This window comes from Haliaeetus leucocephalus, unplaced genomic scaffold (assembly GCF_000737465.1).
Source record: "Haliaeetus leucocephalus isolate CR32 unplaced genomic scaffold, Haliaeetus_leucocephalus-4.0 Scaffold992, whole genome shotgun sequence".
Taxonomy (NCBI): domain Eukaryota; kingdom Metazoa; phylum Chordata; class Aves; order Accipitriformes; family Accipitridae; genus Haliaeetus; species Haliaeetus leucocephalus.
In genome coordinates, this window is record NW_010973428.1 from 421,883 (window position 1) to 445,723 (window position 23,841).

The 23,841-nt window shown below is 35.3% G+C and overlaps 1 protein-coding gene across 1 annotated transcript in view; it reads right to left on the reverse strand.

Annotated features, from left to right (window-relative positions):
* The window catches only part of QKI (QKI, KH domain containing, RNA binding), a 126,365-nt gene that overhangs the window by 96,753 nt on the left and 5,771 nt on the right, over nucleotides 1-23,841 (reverse strand). Inside the window, exon 3 of the mRNA XM_010584523.1 lies at nucleotides 1,176-1,292. Within this exon, the coding sequence (XP_010582825.1) occupies nucleotides 1,176-1,292 (117 nt within the window). The remainder of the gene's footprint in view (nucleotides 1-1,175; nucleotides 1,293-23,841) is intronic.

Here is a 23,841-nt window from a genome sequence, read left to right on the forward strand (position 1 = left end):
GCAAGTTTTTTGTTATATTTTTCTCTCCCCTGTCCAGCTGAGGATGCGGGAGTGATAGAACGGCTTTGGTGGGCACCTGGCGTCCAGCCAGGGTCAACCCACCACAAGAACCTAAACAACCAAAAACTCTCTAGGTTAGAATAGATCTTTGCTCAAAAGCTGGCAATGTAAACTTCCAAAATAGCTATCGGTAGAGTAAGAGAAATGGTGGTAACAGTATTACAGCAGATTATGAAAACAAGAGGCATCAAATGAAGTTTGAAAGGGACACAGTCATAAGCTCTGGGAGGTCTGAGATTCCTAACTGGGTAGACACATTAGCTTTCTATTTTAATTGTTATGTGCTACAAATGTATCAATAGAATGTGGCTGATCAGATAAGGAAAAGAAGGGATTTTCTAAAGAAAGAACCAAAAGAAATAATACTTATGGGAACAAAGAGGAAAAGCATACTGTTAAGTGCACATTTCAAAACTGCAGTGAGGATGCTGGTGCAACTTCAGTAGTAGTAACCAGAGATGGAAGAAAATAGCTATAAAATAAACCTGCAAAAATAAATTACTTACAGGAGTTACCCCAAAACAACTTAACATTCAGGATGGCTCTATCCTGAAAAGTATAGTTTCCCTATTTATATGGGCAGAGCACATATTATATAGGTCAGGGCAAGGAACAGCCCTAACTACATTGCAACTCCACCTGAACACAAAACAAATCCAGAAACACAGTGCTTCTTGGTTCATTCGGACAGAATTCACTGCCAGAAATACATTAAACATTTTTTCCAATCCACACTGCTTGCACAAATCACTACTTTGGTATTTCAATACAAGAAAGTTTTTAAGGACACCTTTAAGGTTAACAGCTCTTCCTTAGAAAAATACATTTAACTTCAATTTTTACCTTTACCTTGTGAAACGTGGCATGATTAGAAGTTATTACTGAAGAATACTTTATAATTGCTAGTTAAGACTCCCAACCACACCATTATGGAGCATGTGCATTTAACTTCTTCAGGATTGGTTGTGTTATTTACTAAGTTTGTAAAAAACCACTAGAAAATGAAAAAGCATATAGTAAGAACACAACAAATCAGAGTAAGAGAGACATGAGCTTACCCTCTGTTAGGAAATAAAACTATGCATCTGAAACTACGCTACCTTTCAAGAGCTTACCTTCTTTTTGTCCCTCATTGAGCCCTTCCCTCGGACCATTATCTTGCATCCTGTTTCTGCCTCAAGCTGTTTAGCTGTTAGTCCTCTGGGCCCAAGGATTCTTCCAACAAAGTTAAACTGGGGAGGGAATAAAAAAAAATTATTTCTATAAAAGCAAGCAAACAAAATTAATTTAAAATTTAACATGATATATTTCTGTCTCTAAAGCATCATCAACTGTTTATCACTTTAGAACTCTAAATACCTGAGGTTAAAGAATGAGGTAAGTACTATTTTCATATATTTGATACCTTTGTGACCCCTGCTTTGGGGGATCCAGGTTTTAGGTGAAAACAGGTTTTTAAGTTTAACATCTGGTATTCTAGGGCAGTGGCAGTCCTAATTTCCTCCTCATTAAATCACATGAGATCTTACAGAAACTACAAACCACCCTCCCTCATCACTAACATGACCAGACATGCTCATTAGTGGGTAGGCCAACAACATGCATCCCATCACAGAAACACAGGCATTATGGCTGTGTAACGAGACACACACACAGCTTCCATGTGGTGGGACTGATGGGGTGCCAGGTGTAGGTCCCATCCCATAACAGCACAGGGCCTTCAGGAAAGGACCCTAGACCCACTATTCATGTGCTCCCTGCCTACAGCTAAGGAGCCTGCAGAAAACATCCTTTTTCACCCTTCTGTGCTGTTTTGGTGGGCTCGATCTGGACAGCATGCTGCTGGCCGGCCAGCCACCCACACCTACAGAAACTCTTCTTTGTCTACCTGTGCCATAGCACTTCCTTCAGGAAAAAAACTGAGGCTTGCTATGTATTCACTTTAGGTTTCATGGGCAACATGCCTGGAAAACATTGTATTTGCCATATATATAAAAAAATATAAAATGTGTGTGTATATATATGTGTATATACAGACACATGACAAAAACACATGTCATTTTTTATAAGTTGTATCCTTTACTCAGTTGTGCATACAAATAGAGCAAGTATTTCACGTTTAGTTGGCTAACTTCAATATCAGCAGTCAACGCCCTGCCTACACTTAATACAGTAATACCACCATTTAGCAATACATAACATTATTTCCTAGTTATTTTCCAGGTTTTTTTTCCCCTTTCATTATTTTCAATCACACATTCTGGAAATTATGACATAAATAAAAAAGCGCTAAACAAAGGTAGCATTAAGAACATATAGCAGTACACTGTGACAACTACAGTGCAAAGATGAAGCACCAGGCTCTAAGGATACATACATAAACCTAGGCACTTCAGATTGAAGATTAAATTCAAAGAAGATATTAAGAGAACAGAAACTCTGCAGTAAGGACAGAAGTCTGGATATTTTAGATGATGGTAAACAAAACCATTCAATGGAATTGTGAAGAAGTTGTTGGCTTTTATTTCCTCAGCTAATTAAAATTGTTTTTGAGTACTACAGCTCAACATATTTGAAATCTTTATAAAACCGCAAAGACCAGAAAACATTTAGAAGTCAGCAGAAATCATGAACACAAGCAAATTAAAGTTCTTCAACAAAAATAATCGTGTTTCACAACGGCTAAAGTGTTCATAGGGAAGATACACTCCCAAAACTATTTAGTATTTCAAGCTCAAAAAACAAAGACATATTATGAAGTCTGAATCAACTATCAGGGGAAAAAAATAAAGATTCAAGGTACTTCTGAACACATACACAAACTGAACCATAGGAAATTAAAGAAGACTCACTAAGACTGGATAAAGCAATGAACCAGCTACAAGTGATAAAAGTTCAGCCTTGAAATACTATCAAAATCCTGCATTTGTTACACATTTCATGCTTAATACCAAAATCATGCCACTATCTTACATAAACAGCATCTTACTTGCTTTTCTCCACAACCACACTTCCTGCACACTAAATCTTTAGATATCTATCCCCTTCCACTGGTAAAGCTAAAATAATATCACAAACGTGACTTTAAACCACTCTTCTAACCAACACATAAGGTGACTAGCGTTACATTCTCTATCTCCCAGGAAAAACAGCAGTCTCCAATATTTTATTAACTTGGATCATGATTAAAAGAATAATCAAATTTTAAGGTAAGATGATTTGCATACAAAATTTAAATAGAACAATTTACGTTACTAAGAAAAGAAGCAGGAATTTGTATTACTCTCAAGCTTGCAACCTTATTCATGTTGTCTGACCACTATTTAGAACTGTGGCTTCTAGTTGAGAAATTGCTGACTTAAACGGCAACACATTCTGTTAAATGTTAAGCCAGTTTCTTTTCCAGCTACTCCCAGAATATTCTCCTTATAGAGAACCTTCACAAATTGTTCCAAGGTAGCTCAAAGCCCCTGTATTTTCTTTCCAGACTGTATGCATTAGCACCTTGAACCTTTTCTGGATAGATATTCTTTCTAAAACCCTGACTGTTCTTGTTACCTCTCTTGGGCCCTCCAATTTGTTCATTTCTTAGAGCAGGATGCCTGGACAAGGCAATACTTCAACTGAGACCTCAACAAGGTTAAGTTACTCAGAACAATTATATCTTACAAACCATAATCCTATTAACACATCCCAGCTTCTCTTTCCCTCTCCAAAAAATTAGTTCCTATGTTTGGTTCAACATTCACTGACCCCAGATACTCTTCTCCATTACCTCTGCCTTGCCAGTTTTCCTGTTTTCTATTCATATGCAATTTTTATGCCCCCCTACAACAACATATTGCTCTACATTTGCATAATGAATTCCACATTGTTGACTTCAAGCATACTAATTTCAAGACAGTTTTGAATTTTAATTCCATCTTTAAAAGCATTTGGTATGACTTAATTGTTTTCTAAGCGTACTTTCTATCCCATCAACCAAGTTATTCTTGAATGTGTTAGAGATCCAAGCTGAAGGAAAATGCTGCAGGACCCCACCTGAGGTGCAGTCTTAATTAAGTCATCAGTAATCAATTATCATAGTTTAAGCTAACTATTGCTTTAATAAATGATCCCCAAGCTTCTGTACCAATGGATCACTGTCAGCGTTCAGTTCCTCAGACTACCGTCTCAAATTCCTAGCTGAGAATTCCATAGGAAAAAAACAACTCTGTCTTGTGAAGGGTCTAGGTAGAGAGAGTAGTGACCAGCAGACCACAACTCAGGAACACAGTGTAGACTAAGCCTTCTAGCTGGACAGTCTCAAAAGTTTTACCAGAATCCAGCTGTATCAGGAGCTACTGCTTCCCTTACTTGCCAGCCCAGCTAGATTATCAAGCAGAATTATCAGAACCAGATACATCTGACAAATTCAAAAGACCATTTTAATCACATTTAACTCAAGAGTTCTTTGTCTCATACTCTCACCCAATCGCACTCTTTTTCATCACCTTGTGTCTCCCTACAAACACCACACCTGTGTTCAGGAATACTGTTCGTTCTAACGTTTGTACAGAACCAAAGCTAGGAATATTTCCCTGTAATTTCTTACAGCTTTTCGCACTCTGCACTTGTCTGATCCTCTAGGACTCACCTTTCCCCCTGTGAATTGCTAGAAAATAAACAGCAGCGGTTCACAAATCAGTTTGACCAATTTAAGACTGCATTACTTTGAATGTACCCAAGCTCACACGGGTCGGAATTAGCAAGTATGTTAAAAATTAGCAGAAGTGACCCATGCTAAGATTAACTGCTTCTACATCAACAATACAGAAAAAGCAATAAAATACTTCATTTTCCTTTATCAAGTTAGTTTCTCCTTCCCCCAAATTAATGTATCTCGGTACCAAATATATTTTTAGAAATCTAACATTTTTCGCGGGGGAAATTACAAATTTTTTTACGGGGGGGGGGGGGTGTTTTTGTTTTGAAAAGCTGAACTAAGTTTTACTTTTGTGTTCTGAAATCTTCCTATACAAACTTGAAATAAGAACTCAAGAAACAACCTCCAGAAGAATGTGTTTGTGATGTGCATAAACACAAAAGCATTCTATGCACCACCTAGAATCCTTTACATTTTAGGAACAATAAGGGGACCCAGGAAGCATATAAAACTGACAATATTCATAAAAAGCCAAGAATTAGAGTATCTAGTGGAGCTCAGGTGCTGAACCGTTTTGCTGAAATTCCAACCAGTTACACCATGTCACTCTCCCTCTCTGCCTGTTTCTCTGCATCATCACTCCCATTCCCTTAGTTTGCTAACCTTACAAGCTTGAAGTTTCCAGCATGCACAAAATACACACACCAGCAAGATCCTTTAGTAAGACATTTGTTGCCTTTCTTTGAGAAGATGCCCAAAATACACACTCTTAAGAAAAGAGACAGACAGCATATGTTGGGGGACTCTGTACATGAGGATCTTTGTTACTGAAGATATTTAAGCAGAAACAAACATATTGGGAAAAAAGTTACTCTAAATCCTAATGTTTGCATCTACTCTGGGATATTAATGATTACTCTGTAGCAACTGATGCTCCCAAGAGCTGACAAAATTTCTACCTGGTGTCCTACCTAACAAGTCCACTGCATCACAAATTCCCTGATAAAACAGCTTGTATTCCCTATGCACAGAACAGCTGTTTCCCAAGCAGAGCAGGTGCTTTTATAGTCCTGTACCTCACCAGCCCCTACACCCAGAACAAAAGTAGTAAAGGAAAACATGAATGATCTATGCTAAAGATACTTTTCTAGTATAAGGTTGCAAAGAAGCATGTCTGATTTTTACAGTGTATGGGAAATGCAGTGTTTAAGAAACTTGCCATGCAAGTTAAAATCTGAGGAACTTGAGGGAGTCCAGTAGTACTAAATTACATACTATTGTCGTGCCTTTTGTATTTTGTGTTTTCCTTTGAAACCTGAAAGATATAGCAAGATCTAATTTATCTGATAAAAAAAATATTATTTCCTTTATTACTGGAGAATAATTTGAAAATCTGATTTGGTTAGAATATCCAAATCTAGCAAGACAGAACAAAAGCACATGCATTTGGTTAAACAATTATTTTGCTCAATTAAAAACTAATTTATTCTACCATCTTATTCGCAAATGTTCCAATGATTTACTATACATTAAATTTGCAGATCTAGTTACTTATCACTGGAAAAAAGCCCAAACAAGCTATTCTTAAAGTCTATTTCAACTCAAGTAAATCAAGAAAAGGCTTAGAAGGTACTCAGATACAATGCATATTTGAGTACAAACATTTTCACCACAGTCTAAACTTTATTTTAAGGAAAATCTCAGGAAAACCTCAGTAGTTTCTCGTTATACCAAAACCATGCTTCGTGTTGACTTTAACTAAGAATACTTTAAAACATAATAATAAATACTTAAATTCAGCAAAAATTCTGAACGCACAATAAAAAAAGCCCTTTCGTTACCAATGATCCACAGCAAATGCTTTGCAATATGTCTACGTTTCTAATAATATGGCATTTGGTCTCACCTTCGGATCTCCAACTTAGAAAAATCACATAAATCCTGTGAATTACTTAAAAAAAACCCACTGTAGTTAATACAACTGAGTACTTGTAACTATAAATAACCACTCTTGATTGTGTTGTTTAATTCTTAACTGTCTGTAGAAATAAGCTTCAGTATAGTTATGCCATACATGAAAACTTGTTCTCCATTTTGAGACTACCTTCACACATCGTGAATTCCTCTTTTTTTAAACTGTAACACGACACAAAAACTTCAGACTTCTGCATCAGTTAGAAAGCAACTTAGCCCTTCCCTTATTCATACTTTTTTCCAATTATGGTATTTTATTTTACAGCTCAGTTTAAGTGTTAGCCATAACTCTGCCAGCTGTTAAGTGGATTTCCATGAACACAGAAAACTGTATCTTATATTCATCCTTCCCATACCCAGATCATCTTTCAGACTGTATATAATACATTAAACAAACTAAAGCATCCCAAAAATGTAGTTCAAAATGTCCTGGTGTTTTAGTTTGCTTTTTAAAGACATGGAGAGCAGCATTTCCTGTTCACTTCATTTTCATATGCTTTTCCCCACCAAATAAAAAGCAGCTGAAGACCAAGGCTCTGCATAGTTCAATGGTTAAAATATGTCAAGGTTAAGAAGCAACTGAAAACTGGATGTTATAATGGAGAACATCTGGTAATTTTATCTTAAGCAGCAACGCTAACAGTCAGTTTAGCCATTTTGGGGGGGACCTTCCGTGTCTTCAGATCACAATAGTCCTATTCCAAGACCATTTGAGAGATGACTTAATCTGACAGTTACAGGCTAAAGTGCTAACTGTGGAAATGAAGTAATGAAGAGACACAAAGGAACTGCAGCAAAAAGAGAAAGGCATTCAAAAAAAAGCACGATAAATGTGTATGACACTCACAATGTTGTTTGTTAAATGTGACTCCTCTTTGTGAGCAAGATTAACACTACTCCTAAGTATTAATAAATTTCTTAAAGTTACCATTAAATTTGAGTACTTATTTTCATGCATGGTTTTGATGAAGTAGTTAATGCATTTAATTGAAACATATTTATATGTAAACTAAAATTGGAAATACTACCACAGAAGACAAAAAAATAGCACTACGCTGACAAAACACGTCATAAATACTCAGATGATGAGGTTCTGAACCCAACAAAAGCTTTCACTAACCACCAAAATTAGCAAATTTGGGTTTGGGTTTTTTTTTTGTCATTTTCTTTTTAAAGGAACATTGTTTTAAGATACTGGTAATACAGTTGTTTTTCCATAAGATACTTCTGCATTGATCAGAAAAAGCCTGAATTGCTCTAAGCTGAGTTTTAGATAATCATAAAAAACATCCGATTAGATTTTTTGAAAGCCTGTAACTTGAAAAAAGAATAAAACCACCTGAAGTACTGGAAAACAAAATACAGCATATTAAACCTTAAGAAGGTAAGATCATATACTTTCAGTTAGGTAGTTTAGTGTTTAATAAAGAAAACAAAACTTGTAGCATAACATATATAGGTAGCTTTGATACTACTTTCTCTGAAATTTCATCTGAAACATTTTATAGGAGAATAGAAATAACTTAAATAGGCAATATATCCTATCTTACAACTGAATATGCTTTCCAGCAGTAACATTTTCCAATATTTATTCAATTAACATATCATGACCAAATACCCGTTTTCACAATGATAACTTTGTCACAAAGTTGGCTTTTTTTTTCACAAGAGCAGCTGTAGTGATGTATATTTATATACATATATATACACACACAAACACACACATAGACATACTTTTAAGAGAACTAACATGTACACGGAAATGATTTCTTTTCCTTACTCAAAATGACCATGAATAAATTTGCCACCAATGGTAAGCTAAGAGCAGGAACTGATTAAAGACATAGCCTTTCAGTTCACATTTACAGCTCCCCCCATTTTTTTCAGTCAAAATATTTTCTTGAAATACTTTGAACTATTACCACTATCTCATCCAGTACAGAAGATGATACCACTAGATTTTTGATAGGTGGTGATTAAGGAAAGAGAAAGTCTCTTCTTCCATGAATAGAAAACCTCAGATGTATTTCATGCCTTATTATTTCCAGTGGTTCAACACCACACTCATCACAACAAAAAACAGCTACACAGCTTTTGTTGAAGAAAAGCAGTAATAAGAACTACTACCAAATAAAAACAAGTGCCTCATATACACAGCTTACTCAGTGACCATACCATAGATTAACTGAAAACAAGGAACAAAATGTTTACATATAGAGCTACTTGTACACATTTAAGAAATCAAATGGACAAAGTATAATGTTTCAGGAATAAAACAATTTTGAAATTGCAAAATTTTTCATTGACTGCATTAGCATGTATTTTGAGGATTAAATATGCTTCAGTGGAATCTGGCAAGTGTTTTGCATAGTTAAAAAAACAGTCTGATGAGATTTTACAGGGAGAGGAAGCTGACAGAGCAGATGGTATTAACATTGTCAGTGAACATGGACAGTAGTAACCATATACAGAAGTTAATTTTTACATATAAACTAACATTAGGTAGTTAAGACCACTTGTGACAACAGTGAAGTTGTTTTCTTCCACAAACACCTACTGATAATAAAAGAGAGGCTACAGACAACAACACATGAGAAACATTCCCTCCACCCTGCAGCATGTTTTCCAAGCAAAATAACCAAGTAAATGCCAAAGTACATATGTAGTGAATACCAGCATGACACGTATAATCTGCTTATGTCAAATATATCCACTTATATTTGCTGGGTGTATCTCGCATACGCCATTCTAATACTATAATCAAAGCTAAATGAGAACTATTGAAGCATTTAAGCGATGAAGTAGTAAATTAGAAATGCCGTACTGTAAGAAATTTACACATATAAGTTACCATCAAATCTCTTCTTCATCACTTAAACACAAAAATAAAACTACTAAGGTACTGGAGAACAAAATACAGAATATCAACCCTCAGAAAGTCAGGATCTTTCGTATTTGTGATTAGGTAATTTTGTGGTGGATAAGCAAAACCAAAACCTCTAGCACACCATTTGAAATACCTTTGGTGTTACTTCAAGTGTGAGAAATTTAATCCCTGACATTTAATAAAAGGGTCATTACAGCTAAAAATATCTGAAGTATGTCAAATTCTCTAAAATTTTATTTGTCACAAAGAATAAAGCAAAAATCTTTATCACTGGTGAAAAAAGAAGATAATGAAAGTATTTTTCTTTTTCTTAGTTTAGTAAATGGTCAATCATAATTTTCAGTGCATATGTAATTCACTAAGACTGGTTCCATCTTTATTTAGTTCAGTGTATACTTTTTTTAACACAGATTATGGTCTTTTTTGGGGGGGGGGTCCTATTTCACTTACCATAATCACTTCCCAACATCAAAGCCAGAGAATAACCCATCTTGTTACAGGCAAGAACTGATAATTATTGTGGGAGTAAGACAAGTTTAGTCTAGTTCAAAAGCTTCTGTAAGTAAAATATTTACTAATGCAAAAATAAAGGATATGAACATAGTTGTAATATATTACTAAAACATATAGTATTTTTGCAGCAGGAGAACAAAGTTAACATTCACTGGTTTGAAGTCTGGGATACATTATACAAAAGTATCAGCATCCACAGGAATATGAAAACAACGCATTAGTGCAGAGGTTTTGCTTATTAGACATCTCAGAGGTTACAATGAAAAACTCAGCTAGTAACAAAGAGTAAATGAGCTCTCTCCATACAAATACCTACATCTACTACTCTTTCCCAAATCTACATTTAACCTAGGTATTACATAATGCAGTTATTGCAGCAGTAATTTTGTTAACTTTTAAGTTCCTTTAAATTAGATTATTTTTTAATTTTTTTTAAGCACAACTTCTTAAGTCAATTGCAACAGCATAGATTCCATGGGATCTCCAGAAAGTTTTTCAAGCTCACTAGTGAGCACTGTTTGGGGCAGGGGAGAACGGCTTAAATCTCAGTTCTAAGCACTGGCGTATTTATGGGCATAGCATACAGGAGTCAGTCCTCCTCCATGCTGTTTAACCTCTAAATCACCCCATCCAGAAAGCTAGTAAAATGGCATCAGGACAATTCAGACACTGAATAGTTAACATTATGTTCAGAATTAAAATCTCTTGAATGAACATGCACACCCTGCAAGCCAGCTGGCTGACCAAAACTGAGCATAATATTTAGCATTTGTCGGCCAGTTAGTAAACAGACCTTGCCTATATAGGGACGGCACACAGTCTTTTAATATGAAATGTTGATACAGATTTATCTAAGTTTTCCAGTAAAGCTTTAATAAGACAGTACAGAATCCATGATGAACAGTAACACCTCTTTCTCCCTGTGAGATTAAGAACTGCAGCCTTCCCTCTTGGGCATCAGCAATACATGCTTTCATGATTTCAGGGATGGATTACCATAATAAACAGTCTGGCCTACCTTAAGAACTGCTCATTTATTACTGTTTCTTACTAATAAAGTTCTCTGAGTAACATTAAAACGGGGAGTAGAATAAATAAGGACTTTTAAGAACTTTTAATACTAAAAATCAGGATTTGGGGGGGGATTAGATTTTTATTTTTCACCTTAAAAAGGTAAATCTATTAGTTACAAGAATTGCAAGTATTACATTTTCCAAAGGGTAACCCTGAGCCCTACTCAACTATAATGTTCTCTTTGCTAGTGCCTATATTCCAGCAACATTACATTATTTAACAAATTAAAAACTGCTTCAAATTGTGTTCTGGAATATGTCAAACAGCACACCATGTAATTTCAGATAGAAAACTGACGTCGTTTTAATTGAGTGATATATTTTAATAAATATATTGCTTGCTACAATAAAAACTAAATTGTTTTTATGGAGCAGCACTGTACAGTTAAAGCACCAAGACAGCACAGCAACGTTAAAGAACATAACCATCTTACAATAAAAATATCAATTTATTCCATTTAGAGATGCCACAATTCTGCAAGGTTAGTTTTATTGCTAGAGGTCACTTGCCAATTACAAGATTATTTACCTTCATTTAACTGAGCAGAATATCAGCCACTGGTGATCATTCAAAAAGCTCAGAATCTTTTTCTGATCACTGCAGATGTAAACTAGACAAACCAGATTATCCATGTGATGTCAATAAAATACAGTTTTTACTCAGCAGACCGCATCCTAATGCTTAAAATGCTCCTCTAAAAAAAGCAAAAAATAAAAATGCATTTAAAAGTATAGCTGGGATTTAGAATGAATTACCAAATCCTTTAAATCCACATTATTCACCTCTAATAACCTCTGCGCTGAAGGCTTTGAGAGCTTGTTTAACTGACAAACAGCTTTACAAACCCCATGTAAATACAATGGATCAGATTTATAAAAAAGGAAGAAAAAAAAAGTATCAGGCTAGCTTTCCAGGTCATTTTAATAATGGTAATAGAGCTTTCTGTATTAAAGAAAAAAAGAAATTCCTGAGCACAAATTTAAAAAAAAAAAAAAAAACCACAACACAAACCAACCAAAACCACACACACTGAAGTATACAACTTTTTTCTCCTAATTCTTAACTTGCATTTTATAAGAGAACCTGAGTAAATTATCAAGTTTTCAGATTAAATACTTGGTGTTTCTTTCAGATGTTCACTTTTTTTTAATAAAATGTTATCATGATAGCTAGAAATTTATCTAAATAACACTTAATTTTTAGCACAGAATTTCTAACACACGACAGAAGAACCTCAGCAGTAGCTAAACCTAGTTAACTGAATGCATTACAACTAGTCAGAGAAGCTAACGTACTGTTTCCTTTGTTATCTGTTTGAACTAGGTATCTGTCAGAATTCATTCTCAACATGCAGCTATAAGAATTCAGGATGCAATAATTCCTGTACATCCAAAAATCAAAATCTTCAAAATATATTTCTCTTGTTATCTAGTGTACCAACATAATTCTCATCCACACAACCACAAAATATAACACAATCTTCCCATAAAATCTACTTTCAGCTCCTCTGGGCAGAAGATTCCACCTGATTTTTTCAACACAATGAGTATATATGTGTTATCAAAGGCAGAAAAGATGCAAAAAATATTTTTATATGTTAACACAAAGAAAGTATCTTTAAACTCAAGGGCACTGTTTTGCCAGATTAGCTGCTAATGAGCAAACATCATTTGTTCATAAATTATTTTGCTAATTTGAAGGTCATTCTATCTAAGAGCACACCAAAACCCTATATATCCTATAACCTACTACATTTGAAAAACTACCACATCTAACCAATGCTCAATTCAGTTTTCTAAAAATTAACCCAAGACATAAACATTTATGCCAAGACATTTACCATTTAGTTTAAAACTAAGTGATTACTAAGGAGTTTTACTGTTCCAGACTGTTGTAGGATTGTTTAAGGATTTTGTTTTCTTTTTCTTTTTTCTGTAGCAAAATTACACTTCCATCATATAATTTCAGCATTAGATAATACAACCTTCAGATGGAAGCTAGAAAGCAATCCAAACAAACCAAAAGGGAGATCTACATTTTTTTGTGAAAATGAATTATATACTGCCACCATAAAGACCTTATATTACATTGTCAAAGAGTCAAGAAACTTTAAAACACTGCAGAAGTTGCATTGCTTAAGTTGCTTTAAATGGAAGCAGCGGAAGTCAGATAAATGGACTACAAAGTTTGAGAGAGTTAATTTAAGAACAAGTCTTAAATTACTGACCTCTAACACAAAACTATAAAAGCTGTGTGCTTCTGTTTTTTACTGTACAGAACTAAATAATCACTTGGAAAAAAGCTAATATTAAAGACAATCAGCACTCGCATTAGATAGGTAAGAAGGAATAAAGGCAAGTTTATTAAATTACCTACAATTTTGCTGATATTTATTCTGATATTTTTGTATCATGTATCACATAGGTAATATTTGCATTGACCTAAAAAACTTACAGAATTCAAAACAGAGATCCACAAAGGGCTGCTGTACTAATTCAAAAGGTAACAGCACTTCATAAACGGTATCATGTACTAAATGCAAGAGAAGATTTTCAACTGACTAGAGAGATATATATATATATCTAGCTCCACAGCCATAAACCTCTCTATACAGAGGTATAGAAAAAAAAGTAAATCTGACTGAACACAATACATCAAATTCCCTGAGCAAAGAAGCTCAAATCTCTCTAATCTCTTTTACTCAAGGCCTGAAAACCATATCCTGTGCATCATCGTGCTACATATAGTCCACCTGAACTTTCATGTACCTATTTTAGTACTTGGTAGAAAAGCTAAATGCATACTAAGACAATAATTTAATGCATGACCATCTCAAACTGATAGAAAACCACTCTGATAGGACTATCGCAACAAGGAGAAGCAGCTCCTATCATGGGAAAAAAACAGCTCTTAATGTTAAGACGAACGAGACTCCTCTGTCATTGCTGCAGTCTTCTAAGAGCTGCCACTAAGCTCCTGCGCTACACCTCCCTTCTACAAACACTCCAACAAACTTTAAGGAAAGGGAAATACCAGCTCCTCCTAAGAGGAGGAGATCTGGAATTTCCTGATCTCTTCCAACCGTGTCAGATTCTGTTGCTGCACTTTTAAGAAAAAAGTTACGCCTGTCCACATCTAAGAACAAAAAAATGGCAAAGTCCTTTCCACTGAAGGCTTTAGGCTGGAGTACAGTTTCACTCTCTGCAGCCCAGAGCTTCTTTCAGGGCAAGGCTGGGCCCATTCCTTCTCACCTGTTGAACCCAGTGGAGGACTGACGGCCTCTAGGGTGTCCCACCAACACAGACACTTACCGCAGATACGACAGAGGGGACAGAAAGGCTTGTTCGTTACTTATTTACCTGTTGAGGAGACGTAAATGAGGTTTTGCTCTTCACTTCTCTTTGGGTCACCTGACAGCTACAGGCCAGGAGAACAATCAAGTTTGGGTTCAAGAACTAAACAAGTTCTTGAGAAGAAACAGTACAAACCTCAATCAACAACAAGCACCAAACAGTATCAAGCAGCATTAATCTTCCAACTAAGGTGCTGGACTCATTTCAAGCTTACATTCCAACAGCCTTCACTGCGTGTAAAAGAACTAGGTGTAGTTATAAGTTACATATAAAATAGGAAGCTTTTAAGCAGTTAAACAGATTTTTCCAAACATTAACTTTTATTTTGAAAATCCATCAAATATAAAAATTGCACTTAAATCACATGATACTTTTCTACATCTCTAATAAAAGGGGGATGAAGATATACAAAGTTCATACCATTCGAGAGCATTCATGTTTTCATCTATAAGAAAAATTAATACTTAATTTAGAAAAAAACGTTTAACTGCAAGATACTTAATCAAGTATCAAATTGTTTCCAAAGAGTCCCATTAAGGAGTAAGAAAACATCAAAAGAATGTTACTGTAAAATTAACTAACAAACTGCTTGAATCAAAACTAAGTTAATTTTTAAGGTAACTTTCTCTGGACAGCAAAGGAAGAATTAATTTCTTTTTGCCCGGAATGAGCCATGGAAAACCGCCAAGTTTTAGACTAGTTTTATAAAACTGTTTCTATAAAATTAAGAATTTTACGTTACTAATAAAAGCACTTTATCAAAGTTTGTCCTTCCAAACTCTTTAACCTTCCCTGTCATTAGGGCTGACTGATAAGCCACCAGCTGTTTTTTTCTTCCTCATGCTACAATGCATTCTCTTCCTTTTTAAGGCTAGTATACCCAAGCAACAAACAGCAGGACTTAAGCCAGCTGCTAGAATGTCACAAACCTATATATTTAGCTCCCATCTCATTTATTGCCATCCCTCGGTGTCAACCATTTCATGTCCCTTTTGCTCCCGTCTACTGACATTCCTCACTGAGCTGACAACACCGCGGGCTGGATCAGCAGCCAGGAGGTACAAGAACACACACCAACAAAGCAGAGACCTTATCAGTTACCAAAGACAAAAGCCAGGCCTTGTCAAACACACTCAAGGTGAAAAACACCCCCCACTCGCTCCCTAATTTCTGATCTCGTTTTCACCATTCATAAATTGTGTAGCTGTTTATATAAATAATAGCTTTAGACCTTTAGTGAAACAGCAACTTGTTCTTTTAGCATGTTTAATTAGCGTTATTGTATCTTCACCTAATAGGACAGAAATCCTCCTGTTTGTACTGTATTAATTGCACTATTTGCTTCACTTCTGCTTCCTCGATGCTTTTCTTACATACTAATATAAACTGTGCATTAAAGTCACATTTGCTTTCCATTTAAGATTGTTTTAAACATTAACCCTTTTCCTCATGCCACAAGTTTAAAGAAAATCTTAATAGGGTCATTTCAATTCCATTTCAAGTAACTATAAAATAATATCCCTCAAAATGAATTTTATGCTACATGTTCTGTTCATGTAAAAACACTAATCTAATTACTGTCATATTTTGGAAATAATTGGATTTTAAATTGCTTAGAATTATCAACATAAGTGAGAAAGCTGTAAAGATAGACAAATTAACAATTTCATGGTTTTAAAATAGGAATCTCTGTTATCATTAGAGGCCCATTTGCAATGATTTAAAGGCCCACAGTACAGTTTGGTAGTTCCCTCCTTTAAGTGGTCATAAAAACCTTTAAACAGTAATTGAAAGGTTGTTAACAGAAACTCTTTCAGGAAATCAGATCCCGTGAACAATCTAATAGTAGGCATGTTTAAGTGAGATGGTGAATAATCTGTTTCATCCCATCCACTAAGATGAGGTTTTTCCGAACAGTGACAAGACACCAGTTTCAATAACACCAGGAGATGAGTAAAAATTGTTCAATTCCATGCTCTACTTGGGAATCGTGACACATTTATCTAGAGAACTAACAAGTTGTGCTGTGTGTAAATCAGTCTCCAAAAACCTAATTGTAGGTTCCAGCAGTGCCCTCTAAGCTTCACGGTTTACATCATTAAACTCATATTCCAATAACAATGGATCCTCAGGATATACAGTCCAACAACTAATTTCCATAATAATACCTTTTAATTAGATGTGACTACATGTGACATTACCCAAGGCACTTAAAGTTGGCAATTTTGCTGTAGACTACTTCCAATTCTCAGTAATTAGAAGTGAGAAAGAATGTTTAAATTGGAGCACCATTGCAGATAGTGATACTGTTGTTACAAATACTTTGCAGAAACAGAGATTCTTGTATTTATGGGACACCATTCCCTTTTTAAAATCAGAGAAATGCAGTCACTTTTCCTCCCCCAAACAGGAACAGCTGACCAAGCAGAACAGGCTTTGAGGTTATACTTAAGTTTATGCAAAGGAGAGGTGCTCAGTAACCACTTCATTTCATCTTATTAGTTACTGGAACTTTAGCCAAAATTCTGCATCCCTTTCAGGCAATAGATTTTATGCTGAATTATTCAGAGTTTTATAATTCTAAGTTCTAAAAATAAATTTATTAGTCACCTTGAAAGGTGGGAGGAAACACAGAAATTGCACACTCCCAAATCAGAAGACCTTACAGCTGTATTATATAAATAGCAATTACTGTTTTTTCCTCCACAATAGCATGCTTTAACAAGTCAATAAAAAAAAATTTAAAAAAAAGGTAAAGCACCACACCAAGCAACAGGGCAACTAAACCCATGATGAAGATGCATAGTATTGTTTTGTGGATAAAAGTAGGCATTACCAATGACAGCTGGGATGAAAGTTTCCATATTCAACCAAGATACTTGGGGGGAAAATGCATTCTATGAAATTTCCAAAGTGAGCGACAAATTAAGGTATTTAACCTTCCTAAACATAAACATGCTTTCCATTCATGTGACTGATTTTAATTACCTAATTTGGCTGACTAAATTGTAATTTATAATCACAACCAATATTAGATAATTTTTGCTTTGCTCCTTTACTTTTACACACATTTGAGTATTGGTAACACAACTACAATCTGATTCATAGAATTAAAGCTCCATCATAGAAACAAACTGATTTACATGAATTCGGGGGGGGGGGGGAATCAGAATTCTTACCTAGTTTGAAACAAATCAACTTCTGAGACATTACGTATAACTTTAAGTATATTGAAAAGGCTCCAAGTATTCCAACAACAATCAGAACTACAAAATCTCTCCATTTAAACAGAATGGTAATGCTCCATTTAAACAGAGAATGATAATGCTTAGCCACAGGAGCTTTGTATATCCCAGTCAATTTCCATGTACATAGATCATGCTGCATTAGATTCATTAGGAGTTGATTTACCAAACTAGGTCTGGAATTTCACGCCATGAAAATACTGAAACACATCACAGAAAAGAATATTAAACAGTTTCATCAAAACAAAAGCAATCCCCCTCCCAAAAGTTTAGAACAAAAAACAGTAGGGTTATACAATTGGTAGTGTTTGTCATTCCACTACAGACTTCAAGTGACATGCTTCAAGCAGAAAAAAGACTGGTAGCTTTCAACGTCTACTTGTTGTCCAATTATTTCTTCCAAAAAAAATCATAAATTAGTTTTTTCAATGTTGACTATATTTAAAGTGAAAAATTGAACAATTCCATTCACCTTCTGAAAAGGCTGTTACAAAAATGTTCAATATATATGTACAGCTGCCAGAATCAGTAAATTTACAGAATTCAAGCCTAGAACTGCAGAATAGGTAAGAAATGCACAAAGTATCTCAAATTATAGCCCTCTGAATATTTCCTTTAGTGCTTTAAGGTCTAATCCACCTTGTTTGCTTTAAGTGACTTCTGCTAAAAGCTGTTATATTACCAAACCTTAACTCTCTGCTCTATCTGTAAGAAGGTAATAAATAAAAAGAGAAATGAGACAAAACTGAAAAGCACCTGAAACACCTTAAAAAGTCCAACTGGTCGGAAGCATTTAAAGGTACAAGTCTCACAACATACACACTATAGACTTATATGCTTCAGCCAGCATCAAGCAGTCCAGAGCAGCAGTATTACAGTAGTAACGGCACCTTTATATATCAAATCATATTGAATCTATTACCCTAACCATTTACAATTACAACACTACTAAAAAAGGAGCATATCAACAATTACTACATTCAGGCTTCATTTTTAACTAGCTTTTGCCTTTTACCCAGGGGCTTTTAAAGTAAGGAGACAGACAGACATTACCACATTCAACAGTTCTGTGATGACCATCACAGTCATCGCAACGGAAGAGGAACTACTTCCTATTTACCACAGGAAAAAAGGCATAAGAAAGAGTTATCATAAAGCTTTGAGATGCACTTCAAGTTCACATGCCAATCCACCTGTCTGTAGTAACATATATCTCTATATCCTCCGTTATCTTCCAACCCTATTTATGCTACAAATCCAGAGTTCCAGGTCTCTCTCTTGTTCAGTCTGCCCATCTGCTGTCTCCCTGAAGAAACTGAAATCCTTCAGAAAGACTCACAAGCCTTTGTTTACAACTTTCCAGGTGTCAAGGACAACATTTACATTTGTGGAAGAATAAAAAAAAAGGCAAAATATTATTTTGGCCAGACTAACTTCAAAACAATCTAAAGAGATCAAAGCCCAAGAAATAGTATTTGTGTTGAACAACAGCAAGTTTGCTTTACTTTTAATGCAAGTGACATTCACTTTAAAAACAACAGTAATCAAATACAGTCAAATGAGTTCAAACCAAAATTCAATCAATTAGGTTAAACAGTATGATCCAGAAGTTGAATATGTTAATTTGACTAATATATTCATTACCCTCAGTACTTAAGATACGTTAACAAGATAACAATTGGTCATTTCAACTAATCACGGTAATAAATTTGGAACAGGAATTTGGAGAGATCTATTCCATGCAGCATTCACATTTTTAGACCACCTATACTTGGCAGAGAAACAAAAAATAAATTTGAGAGACTGCTGCATATTTAAAGCAACTTTAAATCATAATTCAGTTGACGATCTTCCAAGAGCAAGCAGTCCCTGTATCACTAACAACAGGGTACAGCCCTCAGCATCCTCTGACACTACAGATCATAATGTTTGCAACTAGAGTGAACTTGAATTTTTAGTTCAGTATGTTCTGATTGTTTATACACCACATAGCTGAAAGATATTGATCAAGCTTATGTCAGTACTCTACAGAAGCAGAATCTTCTGAAAAAGCATTAATCAACCTGAGCAACTGAAGTGTTGAGTGGATGAATGTACACCATTAGTACAGGTGCACGAGCCTTCCTGGAAGACAGGGTGTACTATGCTATACAATAAGAGACAACTAGAATGAGAGCAAGTAAGGTGTAGAAAGGAACTGGCTGCTCATCAACCAATATTATTTTTCTTAAAATACTGAGTGTATATGAAAGAAAAACAAAGCACACAGTTTCAAAGAAGTGTAGCAAATCTCAAAAGGAATCCATGCCTCTCAGAATTCAACTATTTTACACTGCTCTTAAGAAAGAAAAGAAACGTATAAAAGCTTAGAATTGTGAATTAATATTATGCCAAAGTAACTGAAATGAACCAACTGTGTCCAACTACTGTTCTTACTGGCTTTAAAAAATAGCAGAGACTAATTGAATAAATTGAGCAGATCCATCCATACAACAACGGATGAATACCTATTAGTTATACAATCTCAGAATCTCCTACTCGGAGGTATCTACCGAGGTAGTATTTATGTTCTATTCCAAATCCAACATTCAAAACTAAGGCAGGTAAACAACAGTTCCTAAGCTATGAAACAAAACACAAGAAGAAAGGAAAGATCTAAACAGAAAGTTTACTCCACAAGCTGGTATTTGTGTACAATCTTCCTCTCAACCAGAATCATGGAAAAAAAACAAGTGACCAACATCAATGAGATGCAAATGCAGAGAACAACAATCCTGTTCTTCTGAATTATGGATCAAATTCAAATCAGAAATGAATGCTATAAATGCAACATTACACTGAAGACTTTTCATTGACAAGTGATATATACTTTAAAATGCATTAATGAGTTAAGAACTTCAGAAACAACAGAACCTAAAAACAGCACACCTCTTCAAAAAAAAACTAGTCAATGTTCTTGCTTAAAAGGCAACTTTATTTTTTTTAATTAATATGTACCCCCAAGGTTCATAGGCAGACTTATTCTGGCAATAAGCAGCAGACCTTTTAAGTATTGAGGACATGTAAGCTGATTTTTACTTGATTTAGGAGATAGAAGGAAAATATCAGGCTGGTATTTTGACCGGTACTCAAAACTACTTCTAATAGCAATTCTGGATGGGGCTCGGTGCCTTCTTATCCAAGCGCAACACAGAGCAAGTATAATTAGTGAAGACTTGCATTTCACTGATCTATCTCTATGAACTTACAGAACTCATGCTGTTCTCTGACAAAAAAGTATTGAATTACTTTTGCAAGGGCAACTCCATAAAAATCTGAGCATACAAACAGTAATGCCTAAACTACCAAGCTACTAAAAAAGAAGAAATATCTAATATGCCTGTCAGAAGCTTACTGACCACCAGATATGGAGGGGAAAGGGGAAGGGAAAAAAAAAATCCCAACAAACCCAAACCCACAAAACAAAAAAGGAAGATGGCATGGTATAATTGCCAGGTTAAGTTTCTGGAGAAAGTACAGCAGCTCAGTGTTAGAGGTCTCCTTTGTCAACTAACCGGAGGAAAAAAAAAAATTAAAAACCTCTTCATTCTCAAGAAAGGGGTTTTCTCTCTGTGCTTCCTACCTCCTTAAAACATTGTACTTCTCAACTACAAACCCCATCCTTCAGGGGCCAACTTCAGCTCTGAAGAAAAGGGAAGATCTGTTGCTGACTTGGAGTAAGTGAGTGCATCTACTAGGGATTCTAATGCCTAAACAGTAATTTGTAAATCCACATACATAATTTAAACACAACTCTACCTTGCTCTATTAAGTATGGTTTTAGCCCTTACTGATGTATTTCCACATTTACTGCAGTCCCCAATCCTAGTTAAAGTACACAGGATGTTAATTAACAAAAAACTACCAACGAGTTCAGCAGGTATACCTGACCTATTCACAACAGCAAGCAAAAATGTCATGCTGAAGCACTTCCTCCTCTCTGTATAAAACCCTTCTTTACTACAATAAACATCTGAAAGAACGCATTGAACAAAAAAACAATGAAAAACAAAATATTCCACAAATCTCTCCGCCCCACAATTGACCTTTCATTATTTGTATTTGCACACAACTCTTCCATACTTAGTCTTCCAAGAGCTACTACACAAAGTGAGTAGAAGTTCTGAGGGAAACCAGTTCAGTAGAAGAAAGCATAGACGAACTGACACAACGGAGCTATAGCACATAATCAACTGAAACCATGTACCCAAATATTTCTGTAGTCCATGAACTAAAGAAATTTATGCACATAAAGTGCAGAATTCTAAAACAAGAGAGGGTATTAAGAAGATAGCTCTCTTCAAACAGATTGGCAATTGAAAACCTAACTCTGCCAAGACAACTACAATTGAGAGACAAGCCACAATGAAAGGCACTGTGTGAGCAAAAACAAGCATCATAGATGTTGACTACTAGGTCTTAACTTGCTCTTCAGAAAGTTCAGTTGGACACATCCTTTGCCACCTCAAATTTTATAATTCCCAAGGTTAACCATTTTTAGTAAGATTAATTTATTCTAACTAAAATTTTAGATATTTAATTCACAGAAAAACAACCAGCATCTACAAACTAATTGTTTAGACTAATTTTCTAGCCTATCATTCTCCTTCACCACTTGGCTTCCCCACACACTCCTCTTCATCCATGGTGTACAGAAGGCACCCAAATGTCTAGCACTAGCTGTTAATGTCAGATTAGAGGACTCCTACTCATATGAGTTGGACCTGTGTAGTGACTAAGCAAGAAAAATAATCCACCACTTTCTATTAGAAGTATCATATACATGCTGAACATTACTAAAAGTTTAATCCTATGATGTTAATTTGAAGAAGTTACTAATACAAGCATCACCATAAGAAACTGGTATCCTAACAAATATGTTCAACTTGTGCATCAGTACCAGATGGAACTCATTTCTTCTCCCAGATTTCCAAATTTACTTCAAAAAACATTAAGGAAACATTGTCCCTAGCCAAAGCAAGTGCTGTTTACTTAATCTTTACTTGTCTTACCTCCACTCTGCCTTCTTTTTTTTTCATTTATACACACACAAAACAGAGTATCTGCAAATAGTTAAAGAGCAAAATTTGAAAGTAAGAATGAAATGGGAATAAGCATATTAACAGATAAATGACTAGGTAATCACCTGTCTAACTTAACTGCAAGCACTCAATGCTTGATGAGTTAAATGGGGAAGAAATAATTCTCACAAGGATGAGATATGGACCAAGTTCATTGATACTGCTGAACTGATGCTGAGCCTGCAAGATTACCATCAGAGACTAAAAGACAAGGGTTTTATCTCCAGTGTATTCTAGACTGTCTTCCATCCTTTCGCCTCCAAGGACAAACACGCTCTGGAGATTTGAAAGGCTTATTTCTGAATAAAATTATGACAACGTATATCATCTTTCAGCAAGGTGCTACCAAAAAAAAAAGTAACCTATTAAGTGTGAACCAGGCCTCAAAAAGAAACTTATCTTTCAAAAAGGGAACCAGATGGTCAATAATGGAAGGATATCCAATAAAACATTAGAAAGGGTAAAAAAGCTTCATACAAATATTAAGGCATGCCTCCGTTTTATCAGCATCTAAACAAAGGGACCTTTCTCAATGAATCCATTCCCCTACCATTTGCAACCAGATCGCGTAAAGCCTCTCACAAAGTTCAAACTCAAAATTAACTTATTTGCTCCCACTACTACTACTAGAATGTTTTTCCAAATATCTCATTGAGACTGGAAATTAGTAATCAAACTCTTTTAGTTCTTTCATATACATTTGTACTTGTATCAGTAGTTGAGCTTTTGCCAAATCTTCCTTTGGCCCCGCTGGTACTCTGCAGCTCAAGTTTACTTACAGACACGACTTATATTCTCTCTTTCCTTTCTACTGCAAGGGTAAACAAGGCCAGCTCTTTTAGCCTCCTTCCCTGTTTACCACTAGGGAATGAAGAGCTTAAGTAAAAGAATCAGAACAATAAATAAAGATGATGTTATCATTTTCCTAATCCATATTAGGGATGCTATTAAACTCTGATATTAACAAATT